Here is a 19,262-nt window from a genome sequence, read left to right as displayed (position 1 = left end):
TTATCATTACGCTGTTAATAGAATGTAGGATTTGGCATCAGAAAGACTTAGGTTCTAATTCTGCATCTGACGTTTGGCTAGCTGTGTGATCGGGACAAATCACACATAGTAGCATACATTTAGAGCTTGAAAGGACTTTAGATGCCATCAAGTGCAACCCCTTCTTTTACAAATGAGTAAACTGAGGGCCCGGGATTTTAAATAACTTGCCCAGCATCTCGTAGCTAGAAAGTTTCAAGAGCAGAATTTGACTCTTGTCCTCTCTGAACTTCAGATTTCTCTTCTATAAAATGAGGGTGAAAGTACTTGTAATCCTTTCATCGCGAGGTTTCTTTGAGTCTCAAATGACGTAATATATGTGAAGTTCTTTGCAAACTTGTTGTGTTGTAGTGAACAGAGAGCTGGCCTTAGAGCCAGGCAGACCTGAGCTCAAGATTGACACATCCTGGCTGCATGACCCTGCACCAGTCACATAACCTCCCACTGCCTTCCCCAGGGAGCTTGCTAAGGCTACAAGTTGCAGAGAAAGTGCCAACCTGTATCAGTAGTGAGAGTTTCCTTGTCTGGGAATTCCATGTATCAGTGCAATCACAGGTCCAGTCTTGATTCCTATATAAATTCCTGGGTAATTGTCAGTTGTTGCTGCTGTATGTTCTCAGTTAAGTCAATCCTGCTTGGTACCCACCTGCCTTAGTATTAATCAACAGGTTGAAGATACTATCAAGCACTAGATTTTTGTGAGTTCTGTGACAGCAGTTCTCAAAATATGGCCCATAGACCAGTGGAGGTCTCTGAGGGGTCCAAGAGATTAAAAAAATTATTTTATAATTTGCCTATTAAAGTACTCTTCACTTTTTCAACTACATGCATATGAGGCTGGATTTTTCTTCATGTACTTCAAACAAAAAAACCCAGGGGGCAGTTGGTGGTGCAGTGTTCCTGGAGGCAGGAAGACCCGAGTTCAAAATCTGGCCTCAGACACTTGCTAGCCACATGACCTTGGGCAAGGCTCTTAACCAAGCTCTGTTTGCCTCACTTTCCTCAAATGTAAAAGAGGGATAATAACAGCACCTACCTCCCAAAGTTGTTGGGCGGATCCAATGAGATAATGTTTGTAAAACCCTTAACACAGTGCTTGGCACATAGTAGGTCCTGTATAAATGCTTAGCTGCTTCTATGATTATTATGATAGATTATTATATCATTGTAGACTGAATACAGAAGCAAATAGGAGAGTACAGCCCTTCTATTAAGCCAGACATTATAGAGTTTAAAAAAATGTGCCTCTCTTCACACTATTTTTTGGGAAAATATAATTATTTTTCAGAAAAATATGTAATTTATGCTAATGTTTAATAGGTATATTGTTATTTTCAAACGAATAATTTTTTTAATTTTTCAGTTAAATTCTAATGTGGTAACTATCAACAGATAAAACTCACATAAACAAAGATTCTGTTAGTTCCTCAGTAATTTTTTAGAAGGTTGAGGGGCCACCAAACTAAAAATTTTGAGATCCTTTATTCTGTGAATTTCAATCAAGTGATGCTGGATAGAACATGGAACCTGAAGTCGGGAGGCCAAGTTCAGATGCTAGCTCTGTGACCCTGGCCTAGTCACTTAATTCCTATCTGCCTCAGTTTCCTCATCTGTAAAACGGAGATGATAATAGAACCTCCCTACCAAAGGTGTTGGGAGAATCAAATGAGCCACAGGCAAGGGGATTTGGTATTTTTTAGGCTTAAGATTTGAGGGGTGTGTGTGTGTGTGTGTGTGTGTGTGTGTGTGTGTGTGTGTGTGAGAGAGAGAGAGAGAGAGAGAGAGAGTTTTAAGAGATTGTACTGATCTTCAATAACAATGGATATTTTAAAGTATTTTCTTGAATTATTTTGTGTCATTTCATCATGTCAAGCAGCTCAGACTTGAAAATTTACTTTGAGTATGTAGCTCATATCTAGCTTATATTTCACCAGTAACTCAAAGCTTTGCTGTCATCTGTACACACACACACACACACACACACACACACACACACACACACGAGATTTTTTTTCTGATCTCTCTGTACTTAATCCCCTGTTTTCAGTCTGCCACCCCAAGTAAGCAGCTTGACCCTCCTGATGATACCATTCCTCAAAAGGTAAAGCATAAAGTACCCTAAAAGAATGTCAGCTACATGCACAGTTTTAATGCATGATAGACCAAACTAACTTAAAGATTAGTTTTCAAAGTTGCTTTTTCAAGGGTTAAAGATTTAGTATGTTCTTGCTGAGATATGTTCTTCTCTCCTTTGCCAATCTGCCTAATCATTTCTGTAGAATTTGTATGTTGCTCACTAACAGGCTAAATTTTCATTGCTCATAATAAAACTTATACTGGCTTTAGTAATTAGTTATGCTTGATTAATGTTATTTACTCAGTGGTTTACATAGAAGAAGGAACCTTATAACATTCAAGAATTTTTTTTTGGTAGGGAAGGTGGGGAGGGAATGTAGAGGTGGACCAAAAGGGCCAAAGAAGGTGTTATTTATCAGAAAGAATGAACCCTTTAAAATTTATGACTGAAATAAAAAGTATAGGCTATTTTATTATTCTCTGTTGGCCAGTTGAATGCAGTTTGGATGCTTCTTAGAAAACACTGTAACATCTCAAAAGCATTTAAAGAAAGAATCTAATAGCTTAGAATTACAACTCTGGGCAGTAATCTCCTAGATACTCTTTTGCCATCTATATATTCACTAACTCTGCCTTCATTTATTTTGAAATAAGTACTTTATCAATGCTTCAGTACCCCTACTTTTTAAAAGGATCTTACTCCTGTAGAATAAGAGGCTTATACTAGTCATCTTAATTTTTACCATTATAGAATTCTTAGGACACTTAAAGTTTTCATTTTAGTGTTTTACATATTTTATTTTTATACTGTTTAATTTCTGTTCCCTGTTTATCACTCCTACTCTTCATTTAAAGTTCATTCCCCTATATTGTTATAAACTTAAAAAGAAGGTAATTTTCTATAGTAGAACTTGTCTTCATTTTCAGAAACACACTCCATATAAAAGCACATTTGTTTTTGGTAGAATTTATATTAGCAATTAGATTATATGAGCAAAAAGTATGCTTAATCTGATCATAGCAGGAGAGGTAATATCCCTATTTATACATCAGCAGACAATACTGTATCACATCATATTAAGGAATATATTTAGAGTTTATTTGTTTATATGAAAGGAAAAAGTATAACAAATACAGTTTAGAAATGAAGATTCTAGAAGTTAGTTCTCATTTCAGGCTTATACCTAAAGTGTTGATGAAAACTCTGGGCCCAAGGTATTCTACTCTGTTTTAGCTCTATTCCAAAGAAGTTCGAACAGTGGAGACATATGAACCTTCCCTTCAGTGGGTCTGTGATCTTGGTGTTTAATCTCACAGGCTATTCAGACCCTTATCTTCATATTGTCTGTGTTTTAAGGACAAATGTTAACAGGGCAAGTAGAGAACCATTTTAAAATAAGAGGCAAATATACCTCTCCTTGTAATATGTCTAAGGGTTTCCTATAGCTCACTATTATATTCCTTTTTTTAATGTCCCTCCTAATTACATGATAATTTATTTAAATTGTAAATTAATTCATAAACCATATATCTTCTTTCACACAGATGGACATAGGAAGTGAAGCTAGAGTTGCATTCAATTTTGTTTTATAAATAGAGGAATTCTTCGCCCAAGGTCAGTAATTAATTTGTTTAGAAAGGATAGTAGACAAAGAGACAGGAGGATTATGAGGTATGGTATTGGTCACTTCCACTGGAATGCTATAAATGGTTGCTCAGTTGAGCAGATCAGCTACTCTGGGGGTTGTGACTTTACAGTGGGGTTTGCTTATAATCTAAAGTCCATATGACTTTATCAGAAGACAGCGTTAGATGGAACAACATTATATGGAATGTACCTGAACATAGGAATCAAATCAGGAAACCTTATTCTAAGCCCTGTCTTGATATATACTAGCTCTGTTAATGTAAGCAAATCATTTGACCTCTCAGTGTCCCAGGGAGTTCCCTGAGACTATTAGATATGGAGCAGCAGAATGAGTCGCTCATCTGGATCAGTGAAGTGCCTTCCACATTTGGCGGGCCTTCCACATTGGGAGTTCTCCACACCGAGGAAATCACAGGTCCAGACAAAAATTAGCAGATTGTATTCAGAAACTGCCCTCTGTGGACCCAAAGGGTAGATAGGGTTTGTATGGGTGAAAAAGAGAAGCAAGAGCATGGCTAGTAAAGGGACCCCTTTTAGGAAGAGAAGGGGATAGTTAGAAGACCATGGAAGTCTTTCAGCTGATCTTTGTTGGCCTCCAGCTTACTGAACCTCAGAGCTCCATGGGTGCCTGAGGCCAGAAGGCGAAGGTACCCAGGGGATATGGGTCCAGACCCACCAGGGCCAGCAACCACCCCCAGAAGCACAGCTGGAGATGGAACCTGTCCCTGGCACAGAGCCCCCAATTCAAGAACTAAGAATGGAAAGAGTTGCAGTAGACCCAGAGATACCCCAAATGAGTGACTCCATGACAATTTCAGGCAGAGAGTCAGAAGGAAAAATGAGTTTTCCACAAAGACAAAGTAAATACCAGAAAAATGAAGTAAGAGATTAAAACAAAAAGATGAAATAAAAGTTCTGGAGGAGAGAATTTGATACAGAATAAGTAGCTTAGAACAGAAAGTGGTAAAAACTTACCCAAGTAGCAGATTCCTTGAACATTGGGATGGATCAAAAAGAAATGAGAAACTCCATGAGACAGAAAAAAAGTAGTAGAACAAAATAAAAAAAACTGAAAAAAATAAAGAAAATATAAAATCTCTGCTATAAAAAATAACTGACCTGAAAAATAGGTCAATGGACTCCTTGAAAGCCATGATAAAAAAGAAACCTGTACACTATATTTTAAGAAATCCTAAATGACAACTGCCCAAGACATATTAGACCCAAGAGAGCAAAGTAAAGATAGAATTTATCAGTCACCTCCTGAAAGCAACTCCAGAAGGAAAATTTCTGGGAATTTCATGACCAAAATCCAAAGCTTTCACAATATAGTTTAAAAAAAATACTGCAAACATCCAGAAAGAAATAGTTCAGATACCAAGGAACCATCATCCCAATCACCTAAGACCTGGAAGAGTCTACTCTAAACCAAGAGTTGGAGTATTTCAAAAGGCACAGGATAGGGGCTTAAAATTAAAAATAACTTACCTTTAAAAACTGAGTAAAATTCTACAGGGAGAAAAAAAGTGTTTTTTTTTTTTTAATGAATCTTTAATGGAGTAGAGGATTGAGCATTTCTAATTGAAAGAGTAAGGCTGAGTAGGAAATACAAACACAAGGTTCAGAAGAAACCTAGAAAGGTAAATCTCTGTGTATGCAGTTGGAAGGGGCTGTTTGTGAGTAGTGCTGCAGAGGAAGTGTATCTGATGCTTCCCACTGCTAATCACTATTTCTGACGGTGCAGAACTATTGATATTTTTTAATCATTTTCCAATAGGGACATTGTTACAACATTTGGTTAACTCTTTAAAATATTCATATACAAAGTTATAATACAAAAGACAAGATACAAAAAGAGCTTCTTTACAGGACATTCACTTGGCCACAGTTAAAGAAAGTGCACATATCTTCATCATATAAAGAAAATTCTATACTTACTGATTACTAACATCTGGGAACTAGGTAGCATAAAATATGCAGCACCTCCCCCCAATAACCTTAGATTTTCAATGCTCCTAGCTCTCTTGTTCCATAGAAAGATGGTTTGATGAGGCTTTCCTTGATTATGTTTTAGAAGCCTGCTCGATACCGGAGGGCAGTCAGCTATGACAGTAAAGAATACTACATGCGATTAGCTTCGGGAAATCCAGCCTTTGTCCAAGATGCCATCGTAGAAAGCTCTGAAGGCGAGTCTACACAGCAGGAGCCAGAGCACGGGGAAGACACCATTGCCAAAGTTAAAGGTCAGGCTGCCTCTTTGTGGTCAGTTAAAATTGATCATTTGCATTTGTTAGTCTTTCATGGGTGGCTCGACTTCCTGATTCGTTCATATTAGAACATGAAGAAATAGGGATAGTAGAGAGCCATGATTAATTCCATAATCCTGAGATGACTTGGGAATAAGTAGTTGTTTCAGAATTGTATAAGTTTGATCTCTGTGCCAAAGGTGAAGAATGAGGCATCACTTAATTTTTTTCTGATGTGTGTTATGTGCTGGCCAGCTATTTGTTGATATCTGTAGTTAACCATGCTCCAGAGCAGTTAGTTATTTTAAGCTAACACTTTTAATAGACAATTTCTGGGTTTGTGACTAATGCATTGTAACCAACAGGAAGTGGTCATCTCACTTCTGGGGCTAAAGAGATTGCCCTAAATTTTTAGAGCCAGAGTTTAAGTGGCTAGAATTAGACAGCAGCTGTGAAAACAATCTGGGGGCTCAATATGAATCAGCAGTGTGATGTGGCAGCCCAAAAAACTCATGTGATTTGGTGCAGGATTAGGAGAGATGTGGCTTCCAGACAATAGTCCCATAGAACTCTCCCCTTTTCAGACTTCATCCGGAGTGTTCAGATCTGGAGATCATGATTTAAGAAGAACATTGATAAGCTGGAAAGGGTCCAGAGGAGGGTCATCAGGTTGGTCAAGGGCCTTGAGTTCATGTCATACAAAAATTGGCTGAAGGCAGTAGGTATTCTTAGCCACCCGAGATCTGATACCTGCCTTCAAATAACTGAAGGGCTGTCATGTGGACAGGGGATGAGACTTCATTCTGTTTGGCCCTAGAAGTCAGAGCAAGAAACAGGGGCAGGGGCGGGGGGTGGAGGCCCTCAAAAAGGGCAGCTTAGACTCAATGTCAGGGGAACTTCCTAACATTAGAGCTGTCCAGAAGTGAAGTGGTGGGTTCTCCTCCTTTAAGGTCATCAGTCAGAGGCTGCATGACCACTTGTGGGTGTGCTATAGTGAGGAGTCCTTCTGGTGATGTGCAGTCTGGATTACATGACCACTGAGATCACTTTCCTTTCTCAAATTCTAGGATTCCTGAAATTGGGATAATAATCAGAAGTTATTAAGATACTGTTATCAGAATTTGCTTCTCTTTGGGGGGAAAATGAAGTGTGATTCAACATTAATAGATTTTTGTATAATCTAGTAGAAAGAAAAATGGATTGTGTTAAAATTTGTATTCTCAAAAACTCCATTATTAATTTGCTACATGAATTTAAGTAAATATTTTAACATTTCTGTGACATATCTTATATATAGACATATACCTATACACACAAATATCTATTTAAAATATCTACAAATATCAACAAGCCTACAAGATGAGATGACCAAATATCCCTTGAAATGATGTATTTTAAAGCCAGCTGTATTAACTTTTTTATTCACTTTTATAAGGAGGGTCTGTAAGCTGTCTTTCTAATTATCTGTGGTTTCTTTTTTTTAATTTGTTTTATCTATAGCAAGAACGTCATTATAGATATGATTCAATCGTGTATCTACTGTCATTTGTTGAACAAAGGTTGCACATTTAGAATACCAGCATTTAAGTTAATATTTGTGGGTAAAACTAAACTGAAATTGTTTACACCTTCTGTTCCCCCCTCCCTTTTTTTTAACCACTCTGCTATCATCACTGTGGAAATAGAAGGAGGCCTCAAGGATAAAGATCCGTATTGCATTTTTATCTTTTTCATTAGCTGCTGTGTCAAAAAGTTCACTGCCAGGTAGCCATCTGGTGCCTAGCTTCTCTACGTTCAGCTAGGCTAGGCTAGATCCCAATTAATGCAAATAATGATTCCTCCTGATGTGTAATGACTTGCATTCAGATTCACACTCATATTTCCATTGGGCTGAAATCATTTACCACTTTTTTACAAAATTATAACTTCAAGAAGTACACATAAAATACATGCAACCATTCCTGGGAATTTATTATTCATGCTAAAAGAGACGTAGTGGTGTATGCAGTCTGTTGTGGGGACCACACTCAAAGTCTTTCCAAGTTTGGTAGAATTGGCCAGAGCTTGTACAATGCTGACACAATTTTTGAGAATCCAAGGTTGCCTCTATGCCAGAAAGAGGCATTACCATGGGAATTTTTATATTTGTGATTTTTTTTAACATTTTAATAAAAATAATTTGATCAATTTATTTTCTGTTTCTCTGTTATTTTTATTCTCTCTTTATTGAGAATCTTGCCTTAAAGAATCATGTAAGTATGCCAGTTTTCTCTTTAGGGTTCTTTACAATGGCAAACAAGCCACTGTGTTTTGTGTCTGCCAAAGTTTTCACATCAGCGTCTGAATTCCAGTTTCTTAAATTATGAGAGATAAGGGTCTCACTGCAAAACTAATCCTTATGACAATAACAGTGACTTATTTGATAATGACATTACAGGTCTAGTTAAACCTCCTCTGAAAAGATCTCGTTCTGCGCCTGATGGGGGGGATGAAGAAAACCAGGAACAACTCCAAGACCAGATTGCTGAGGGCAGCGCCATAGAAGAGGAAGAGAAAACAGATAATGCCACATTGCTTCGCCTGCTGGAAGAGGGAGAGAAGGTATTGTGTTCAAGAACATCAGACTTTGCTTTACTTAAGAACTTGAGTTCAGATACTTTGGGGGAGGCTGATCAGTGATTTGGTCAGTAAGGTTCTTGTCAGGATGCTAGAGAATCTGTCTTTTATCCCTTTTGACAACCTGTGATCCTGGATACATCCTTCAGCTTCTCAGTGTCTTGTTTCCCCTATCTGTGAAATTCTTGAAAGTGAGTAAGCTCTCTTTTAAATTAAGACTATACAGTCAGTGGGGTTTGTCCTCTATTTGTGTGTAGGTAGTGACTGGAGATCAAAGGATACTGTGTTTGCTTCATAGAGTTTTGTCCTAGGGTTTGGGACTGGACCTGTAATTTCTTGGTTATAGTGAGCTCCCTTGTGAGGAAACTCCCCCTCCCCATGCCGGTTGCCACCTTCTCTGCAACTTATGGTCTTAGAGAATTAACAAGGGCACTGAATGAATAAGTGCCCAGAGGTGGGACCTGAGCCCACATCTGTGTGGCTCCAAGGTCGACCCTCTGTCCACTGCACTGTGCACCACTTCTCATCACCATTTCTCTTCACTACTAATAAATAAATGGGTTGTCATTATATTGAAGCTTTAGCAGATGTCAGAATTCTAAGCTGTCCATTGGGAATCATTACTATGAACTCATGATGAGGACATCTCAGATCCACAAAAGAACCTGTGGGGCTTCCATTTTATTACTAGTAGTTATGTTATTGACATTGTGACAAGGACAAAAGCAGAAAGTGGACGTTCATCTTGATATTGTAGGACTGCATTTTCTTCCAGATCTCTTTTCAGACTTTTTCATTAATATGTTTTTTTTACTCTGGCTCTTGGCTTTTACATTCTAATATTGCAGGAAATAGATTTCAACTTGGACATGAAATGAGACTTGTTTGACCTTGTCTTCTTCTTGTCATACTTTTCTTGACCAGTCTTAAAAAAAATCTTGTTACTGAGGGATAGTCGCTGCCTAGAAAATGGTGTCTACATTGAAAGATCACCAGTCCTCTTCACTTGTGAAAACAACAGAACTTCAAACAAATTTCAGCCTTTTACATCAGGAGCTAATCAAAGTGTCAGTGAAGAATAGGGAAAAAAGTCAGTTTTGGCATGTTAATTTAACTTTTCCAGGGTATGTAGTGATGGAAGAAAAGAAAAGTAGGCTCTGGGCATCCTCCCTCTCTAAATCTTCCTTCGTGTTTCTGCCCCTGATAGCCAAGATTCCCCTACAGCAAAGATTGCTTGGCACATGCCACTGTGTGAATGTAGTAATACAGTTTCCGAGTTACTGAGTTATTTAAATGATACTAGAGAAATGTTAAGGGTACATAAATTTTGGGAAGCATTTTCCTTGAAGCAAATGCTATGGAAACAGATTTCCTAGAATCTTGTCATGACCTCACATGGAGTAGAATGAATGCTTCTCACAGTTCCACCTTGTGTATCCCCTTCTTTCTCCTCCACCCCCATGGCCATCTGTCCAGTCTATAACCTCATATGACTGCAGTCTTCCTGCTTCTGGTGTCTGCTCCCTATAGCTCATCCTACATGTTCCCTAAAGCACAAGTCGGAATATGGCACTGTGCCAGCTGCCCTGACTCTCTACCGCCTTGAGGATGCACTGTGAGCTCCTCAGCCCAGCCAACCACAGTCTTTCAGCTATATTATCTTTCCAGATGTATTCCATGCCATCTACACTCTAGCCCACCTGATCTACTTGTGATGCTCCATATGTACCATCCCATCCCTTGTCTACAAAGCTGTCCTTCTTTACTTCCTCTTAGAGTCTCAAATTTCCTTCAAGTCTCTGCTCAGCGGCCAGCACCTGCCCAAGCCCTTTGTCAGTGTCCTCTTGTTTTTATTTTCTCTTCAAATCACTTTCTATTTACTTGTCTGCATGCATGTTATAAGGCTCATACACACACAGAATTGTAAGCTTCTTTGTGGCAAGGGCTGGTCCAGGTCCATTTTTTCTTTGTATCCCTAGGACCTGATATACTATCTAATAAATAATAGGCATCTTATAAATGCTTATCGAAAGAAATTGGATTTAATCTTAGATTCAACTTAACACCATAGTCTGCCCTGATCTCTTTGAATAATAAGTCTATCACCCAGTATGATAGTAGCTTCTTGCAGCTTTGTGACATCTGTAGATTTGATAAGCATATCATCCATTTCTTCATGTCAATAGCAAAAAAAAAAAAAAAAAAATGAATAGGCCTAGGCTAAAAACAGGCCCTTGGGCATGCCCATGCTGAGGAGTCTTTTCAAGTTGATATCAGATACCCTGGTGTTTATCCCACGTCTGTCCATCTCATCCTTAAGAACTGTATGAGAGACTTTGTGAAGTACTTTGCTGAAGTATATCCACAACAGTTCCCTAATCTACCAGGCTAATCTGTCAAAAAAGGAACTGGCAAGTCATGGCAGGAAGATGTGGTTGTTGCTAGCCAACTAAAAGATATTAGGGCATAGGCCTTCTTTAATCCAAATTGACCAGTTTCTAAGTACAGGACATTCTAGACATTGAGTCCTAACCCACCTACTTCATCCCCATGACCCTACCTACCTGTAGAAAAAACAAGAGGAAAATCGATTTTCCATACAGAGGAGCCTGAATCTCTTCCTCCCATCCTTTACATAAGTCTTAGCCTTCTCTTCCCTGCTGCACTTGAGACACTCATAGGCCTCATGCCTCCCTCACCACCCCCACTGTAGGTCCTCCTTTAGTCATTGTTTTCACAGTTGGCCTGAAGCATTGGCTGCCCGGGCCATGAGTCTGTCACCAAGGATAAGTCACACATGCATGTGCACTGTGTCTCTCTTCATCTTCGTTTCAAATAGTCACTTTTTTCTTATTGACTTGTCACTCAAGTTGACATCTTGGCCTACCTCCTCCTTCAGGCATATGATTTCCTTGTCCCTGTGGTCTCTGGAAAAACTTTCTCCTTCCTGGGCTCCTTCTTCATCTGCAGGTCGAGGTGATTCAGTTTCCTCCACAATCCTGGGGAGCTTAAAACTTAGCATGTTTCTCTTATCCCCCCAAAGCAGTCAGCATGTTATTTTTTACCTCAAGACCTAGCTCATCCTTAGCTTAATAGGTTTTAGCATGTTTTTCTCCTGGTTTACATGTTTCATTGCTTGCCCTCCCTTTTGTATCCCTTGCCAGGAATTGAAGTAAAACTCAACATCTCATGGTTTGCAGGCTCCATTCTCTTTGTCTTTTTGAAAATTTGAGAATTTGTTGTCTTTTGTACAGTCTTTGAAAAGTTACTAACAGTGGCACAGGAATCATATCTGCCCATTCTTTAAGTACTTAAAAGTATAGTTCATCCAAGTTTGGTGAGTTGAACTCATCAAGGATAGTTAAGTACTTCCTTACTATTTCCTTACTTCGGGCATCCTCAGTAAAGTGCAAAGGTAATGCCAATGGCAAAAATCAAAAGTGTAGTCTAGTATAAAGCAAACATTATGTGCATTGGTATCAGAAAAACTACTTGTATTCTATAACATGAATGTTTTACATACCTGAAAAATATTACTGAGACATTCCTTAGCTTCTTTTTCATAGTACATGATCTCAGTTCCTCCAAATTTCTTTGTAAATCCCATTGTTTTCTTAAGTTGTGTAGCCCAAAGGAGTCTAGAAAGGTCTGACCAATACTGCTATGTTAAAATAGTCTAGAGATAATTTTTTAAAGATGCAAAAGATATAGAAAAACCTGGGAAGACTTACATGAACTGATGCAAAGTGAAATGAGCAGAACCAGGAGAACATCGTACACAGTAACAACAACGTTGTGTGGTGAATTGTGAATGACTTAGTTATTAGAAATACAATGATCCTAAATTATTCTGAAGGACTTAGGATGAAAAATGCCATCCACCTACAGAGAAAGAACTGATGAAATCTGAATGCAGATTGAAGCATGCTTTTTAAAAATTTTCTTTATTACCCTTGGGTTTTTGGCCTGGGTTTTCTTTTGCAATTTGGCTAACATGGAAATGTTTTGTATGACTATTCATATATTATCTGTTAAGTTGCTTGCCTTCTCAAGAAGGGGGGCGGAGAGGGAGGGAGAGAATTTGTAACTCAAAAATTAAAAAAAAACTAATGTTAATTTTTTGTTTACATGAAATTGAGAAAAAAATTAACATAAAATGTTAATAAATCAAAATGCACCAAATGATATGATTTCAAATATTTGTTTACAATAGTAATTAAATGGGAGGACAACTTTGGGTCTTGTTAGCCCAGAAAGGGTTAGGAAAGTTCAGAGGATCTTATGGTTGCTTTAATATATTTTGTGACTGTAATTAAAAACATCCTACTTCTTGCATATTAGTGAGAAAAATAACTAGTGATCAAAGCTTTGTTAGCCTGCGTCGACTGAAAGTTGATGATTTACTTACAGATTCAACACATGTATCGCTGTGCTCGAGTCCAAGGCCTGGATACTAGTGAAGGCCTACTTCTTTTTGGTAAAGAGCACTTTTACGTGATTGATGGGTTCACAATGACAGCAACCAGGGAGATTCGGGATATTGAAACTCTGCCTCCAAAGTAAGTAAACCACTGAAGTGAAAGAAAGTAATTTAGCGGACGGAGAAAAAACTATTTAATAACGTGCGTATGAGTGTTTGTAATTGCTCAATTTGTATGCAACAGTTTAATTCCATAAATATTTATAAAGTACCTACTTTGTGCAGTGTATTATGGTAGATGCTTAGAAAGCTGGTCATCATGTTCACTCATCCAGGGAAGTACAGGAAAGCCTTTATGTAAACTGGCCAAAATCAGAGTCAAAGTCTGCATTAGTCAACTTGAAATTTCTTTTTAAATTTTTATTTAAGTGATCTACATTTTCAAATATAACATTTATCTATAATATTATACAACTCTATAGAAAGTCCATATTGCTTTATGATTGAAACATGATAGGAGAGTAAGCCTCTTTATATACTCCGACCACCAGAGAAAAGTAGACTGTCCTTATGATTCATATGGAACCAGTAATTTACTAGTTGACAGGTTCTCCCTCTGCTTTCTTAGGAACATAGATCTAGGATTAGGACATAGATCCTCTGATCATTGCTCAGGGAGGGGCACTCCCCCCGACAGCATCAATGACTTGCTCAGGTCACACAAGCAGTGAGTAGAAGAGCTTGGATTTGCACCCAGATCGTCTGACTCCAAATCCCACAGTCTTTCCTTTCCCCTCTGCCTCGCTTCCCTCCATCCTAATAAGGAGATGACAGTGAGCATCGATATGGCCCAAAGGCCGTCCAGTGCACAAGGGAAGCTAAGAAACCAGGAGCTTGCTGTTGATTGTCATCAAAAGTATGTGATGATTATAACTGACATTCACGTAATGCTTTTAAGACTTGCACTGGCCCTCACAGTCCTGTGAGGGAGGTACTGGAAGTGTCATTCATGCCAATTTTTCAAATGAAAAGAGCAGAACTGGAAAGGCCAAGGGATTTGCCTGTGGTCACACAGCCAGGAGGTTCCACCTGTGACATTTATAAGCTGGGTGACGGCTGACAATTTACTTAACTTCTCTACTCCACTTTTTCCCCACCCATAAAACGGGGATCTTGCCACTGTCAGAAGCCATCTCTCAGGGATATTATGTGGGTAAGGTGAGATAATAGAAGGAAAGAGCCTTGAAAATCTTAAAATACAACTATCAATTATTGTTTTTATTATCGATTATAAAAGGAAGTTCAAATCTCTCACCCTCTTTTTTTTTATCACCACACAAGTTCCTAGCACATTAGTGGTCTTAGCAGGAGCATTTATTTGCAACTTTGTAATAAAAACTGATTTCATTCTGATAGTATGTCAAATAACAACTGTTTGAAATATAAATCTTTTAACCTGTTTGGTTTTCAAAACAGCTTTCTTATGTGCACATTAACCAGTCCTTTAACTCAATGTTGCCTTATTTGAACACAGTCCCTGGGGTATAAAGAGAGGTTCATTATATATTCAGTAATTATTGAATAAGCAATAAAAATGTACCTAGACAAATTCTTCCTTAAGCAGAAGTCGGATGATCACCTGTCAGGCATTTCATACTAGGGATTCCCTTTGGGTTGGTATAGGTGGCCACTGAGATTTCTTCAAACTTTAAAGTTCTGTGATTCTGTGAAAAATGGGTTAGCCTTTATACTCCCTTCACTGATAATGGCAAAGCCTTTGACTGAATTCTGTACTAATGGCTTATCTTTGTCCTGCAAATGTACAAATCAAACTCACGGGTAATGAGAGCATCAGAGCATTTGACATCCACGTGGAAGACTCCTCTTTATTGTTAAATGCCACAGCACAATGATAAAACATAGCTCCTACCTATAAAAGTTCTACTTGGCCTTAAGCTCACTGTCATCTCCCCAATTAGAATCAAGTTTAGCTTTGCAGTTAAAGAGGGAGTCATACATAAGCATCTTATTAATCACTTCTGCACAGATGATGTCACGTAATAGGACTTCCATAAACACGTGCACACACATACACATTAAACAGGTTCTCTGTCTTGTGGAATCTTTCTCCATTGATGTAACAATACTATGTAGACATGGTAAGTATAAAATTCTTGTGTAGGTCAATGAAAAATAGATAGTGAAGGCTTTGAACTTGAATCAAGGGGTCACGCTTAAACCCACTCATGAAGGCAACAATTATAAACAAATTGGTCTCCTCCAGTCAATACAAATTAAACATAAATATGTTAAGGAAAAAGCTATGGCTGTGCATATTATGAGATTACTCTTGTCCTAAAATCAAAACACTACAGAAAAAAACATTTTAAAAGCAACTGATATGTATGAAATATCAGTCTTGTTTGAACTGTAAAAGAGACAATAAATTTGGAAATTATCCTAATAAGAGTTTTTTTATAACATTAACAAAACACAGGAACTACCACCCCAAGGTAACTATAAGAAGATACACATTTATTTAAAAGAGAAAGAGTACATGAAAAACCGTACAGAAATTCTAGACAGCACTTCATCAAACAATAGTAAGAGCTAACAAATGTACTCATCATGCGATGTATCGAATGTCACAGAAAATGGCTTACCCCTATGAAAAGTCTGTGAAAATCCAAGAGTGAAATCAGAAGGCCCTGTTTGGGTAACATCTGCAGGAAGTCAGTCAACAACATGTTAACAAGGAAGCATCCATGTGGATGCATTTGTAGAAACTGGTGGGTTTGTGATTGTAATTCAGGATGAGGTTTTTGCTACTAGAAATTACCTAAGAGTTATTGTTAAGGAGCCCAAGCTTATTGATCAATACAGCTTATGCTATAAACTATGCAAGATGCTACTGCAGGTTCCAGAAATTAAGAATTTACCCCCCAATTTAATAGATATCACCATACAAAATATTCATAATCTCCAAGCTACGTTAAATGAAAACTTTTGAAACTATAGAGACCTAGCAGAAGAAATCAAAACCCTGTGGGGAGAGGAAAAGTATATATCATCCCCATCATCATGTCTGTTCTAGAGCTGTGCTGAAGATTCTTTAAGAGAGCCTTCAGGGAAAGAGCTGACAGCCCTATACTTTTATTTAATTGCAAAAAGAAGCCATTTTATCCCCTTGTGAAAAAGTCTACAGATAAGAGAAGTCTTATTCTAAGGCTGTTTGCTTCTGTCTGAACACTATCAGAAGAAATGAGAATGAGGTGATGATCATTATTAATTATGTTATTGATGATGATGTCTCTGAGGAGAGATTTGAACTTAGATCTTTGTGTCTTCGAACCCAGCACTCTCAAGTGCATTAGAAGGTTTACAATTCACTCTCCACGGGATTGAGCAGCTATGAAATGTGAGACATGATTAAAGATGCAGACACATTCCCTAAAAATCTGTTTTTCAGAGACTGAGTTAGAACATCTTACTTGAGCTTTGCAATATATCTCTTTGTTAATTCTAACCCCAATAATACAAATAATATGTTTTAATTTGTGTATCTCTATCAAGGGCCACAGGTATTAAAAATAGTCTATGAGTACTTGGTAATTTTATTTTCAGCCTTTAAAATCATTTTAACTGTGTCTATGTTAAGTAATGTTTTCCCATCCCTGATGCCACAGAACAGGCTTTGCAAATGATATATTCCATTTTTGCTAATGACTTTATTATTGTTTACATTCGTGTTTATCATCCTTTTTGACTGCCAACAGCATGCATGAGCCAATTATTCCAAGAGGAGCAAGACAAGGTCCCAGTCAGCTCAGAAGGTCATGCAGCATTTTTGCATATGAGGATATCAAAGAAGTTCATAAAAGGAGGTATCTGTTGCAGGTGGGTTTTGTTTAAATAAAGGATACTTTATTATAATATTTTAGCTCTGAGATTTATTATTTTTTATAAGTGCCTGTTTTATAAAGCATATGACTATTTTTCAGATTTAATCATGTAATAGGTAAAATTCTTCCTTTTTACATGTAACAGTCTATCTTGTGTCTCATTTTATAAGATAGGCCACAGTATAGCTGTGACTCTTATCATCTATCCATCTTTTTCACTCTAGGTTTTCATAATATTGCTCCTTCTTGCTTCTCCCACTTGTCTGACTGCTGCTTCCCCATCTCCTTTCCTAGATCATGATCCATATCCCACCCCTTAACTATAGGTGAACCCCAAGATTGTACCCTGTAATTCTTCTGTCCATACTGTGTTGGTGATCTTATTTGCTCACATGTACTTAATTATAATTACTGTGCTGATTGTTCTATATGTTTGTGTTAGACATCTACACAAACCCGAAAGTCTTAGTGTAGTTTGACCTTTTAAAACTTAACTTTGTTAAGGTTTAAGTTAAAGCTTAGTTTTAATAAGCTTTGATAGCTTAAAACTCCACTAAAACTTTTGGAACATGCTACATACATAGATGGGCAGCTAGGTGGCACAGTGGATAGATTGCCAGGCCTGAAGTCAGGAAGACTCATCTTTCTGACCTCAAATACAGCCTCAGACACTTACTAGCTTGTATGACCCTGGGTGAGTCACTTAATCCTGTTTGCTTCATTTCCTTATTTGTAAAAATGTACTGAAGAAGGAAATAACAAACCCACTCCAATATCTTTGCCAAGAAAACTCCAAATGGGGTCACAAAGAGTTGGACACAACTGAAATGACCGAATAAAGAGAAGCATCATTGTTTCCTACTTTTTCTAGGATAAAATTACAAACCCCACTATTTAAAGTCCTTTCCAATTTGACTGCATCCTACCTTTCCAGGCTTTTTGTACATCCCTCTGCTCCAGTCCAATTTGCCTCCTTGTTGTTCCCTCCACGTGACATTCCATCTGCAGCCTCTTGGCCTTCGCACAGTCTGTCCTCCATGTCTGCAAGGCCTTTCTTCTTCACTTTGACCTCCTAGAAACCTTTGAGGTCCATCTGATGTGCCACCACACTTGCCAGCATCCTTCCCAGCTGCTAGAGCCCTGCCAGAAGTCACTCTGTATTGACTTTATATATAATTTCCATTTACTTATCTGCGTACATGTTTGTTTCCCTCTAATAGAATGTTTGGTGTACTTTGGCTCAGGAATTGTTTCCATTCTGTTTGTGTCCCAAGCACCTTGTGCCATAGCACAGAGAAGGTTCTTCACAAAGACGTATTAGCAGAAGAGAAGGAATGGAGGGAGGGAAGAAAGGAGGGACAAGGAAAAAAGGAAAGAAGGGTGGGAAGAAGAAAGAAGTTTTGAACCTCCTAGTTGTAACTTTATTTTTCCTTACTTAATAAACACACTTTAATAATTTTATATGACTTTATTGCTTGTGTTTTCCTCTTTGCAGACGTAACTATGTGAATAATCAGATTTGTTAATAGACTAAAAATCTAGGGAGTTCAACAAAGAAACCCAACTGCTAGTGTATGGCAGACCTCTCTGTTGAGAACTCACAAGGATGCCCTGGAAATCCCCACTTTAATGTTTCTAAAGTTTGGAAATTCAGAAGTTTATATGTGGCCTCTATGTGTGTGAAACATGATTTCATGACTGTGTTTTTTTCATATTTCTTTTTTTTTTCCAGCCTATTGCTGTGGAAGTTTTCTCGGGAGATGGACGGAATTACCTTCTTGCTTTTCAGAAAGGAGTTAGAAACAAAGTCTACCAGAGGTCCCGTCCATTTGAAAATATTTCTGTTATGCTATGCTGAAAAACTAAAGCAGTTAAAAGCCTAGAATTAGATTCCTATATTATCCAATTTGAAGACATATTAATGCTACAAGTTTGCCAACATCTAAAGATCAGTCATAGAGCTAGTCGTAGAGTCTTATTACCCTTTTCCGTGACTTGACAGCTGAGTCTTTTTTAATTACTCTTTTTCTTAAAGTAGCAGAGGAATAATTCATTCACTTGAAAATGCTTCTCTAGATGAGGACTAAGAGATTCTGTTTGATGCTTTTAAAACAAAAGGATGCTCTGTCCCTTCGCCTTCATTCCCTTTAAGAATTTGCACACTAATTGCCTGTGTGCCCCTGACAGGAGAATTGGGCAAGCTCCTTACCCCCATATGATCAGTGGAACTTTGATCATTAAGGTATAAGATGGCCATAGAAATCTTATATTTTACTTGTGCTTAAACCCTGGCCCAGCTGGTAAAATCACAGAAG

At 37.9% G+C, this 19,262-nt stretch overlaps 1 protein-coding gene across 2 annotated transcripts in view; it reads left to right on the top strand.

The window, feature by feature from the left end:
* Nucleotides 1-19,262, top strand: part of WDFY3 (WD repeat and FYVE domain containing 3) — a 316,638-nt gene that overhangs the window by 252,416 nt on the left and 44,960 nt on the right. The window contains exons 43-48 of one of the 2 annotated variants that reach the window (XM_036763543.1): nucleotides 2,087-2,140; nucleotides 5,838-6,006; nucleotides 8,447-8,610; nucleotides 13,036-13,184; nucleotides 16,822-16,942; nucleotides 18,680-18,765. In XM_036763543.1, coding sequence (XP_036619438.1) covers nucleotides 2,087-2,140; nucleotides 5,838-6,006; nucleotides 8,447-8,610; nucleotides 13,036-13,184; nucleotides 16,822-16,942; nucleotides 18,680-18,765 — 743 coding nt within the window. The remainder of the gene's footprint in view (nucleotides 1-2,086; nucleotides 2,141-5,837; nucleotides 6,007-8,446; nucleotides 8,611-13,035; nucleotides 13,185-16,821; nucleotides 16,943-18,679; nucleotides 18,766-19,262) is intronic. The other variant, XM_036763542.1, reaches the window with a different exon arrangement.

This window comes from Trichosurus vulpecula, chromosome 6 (assembly GCF_011100635.1).
Source record: "Trichosurus vulpecula isolate mTriVul1 chromosome 6, mTriVul1.pri, whole genome shotgun sequence".
Lineage (NCBI taxonomy): Eukaryota > Metazoa > Chordata > Mammalia > Diprotodontia > Phalangeridae > Trichosurus > Trichosurus vulpecula.
This window is presented reverse-complemented; position numbering and strand designations above follow the sequence as displayed.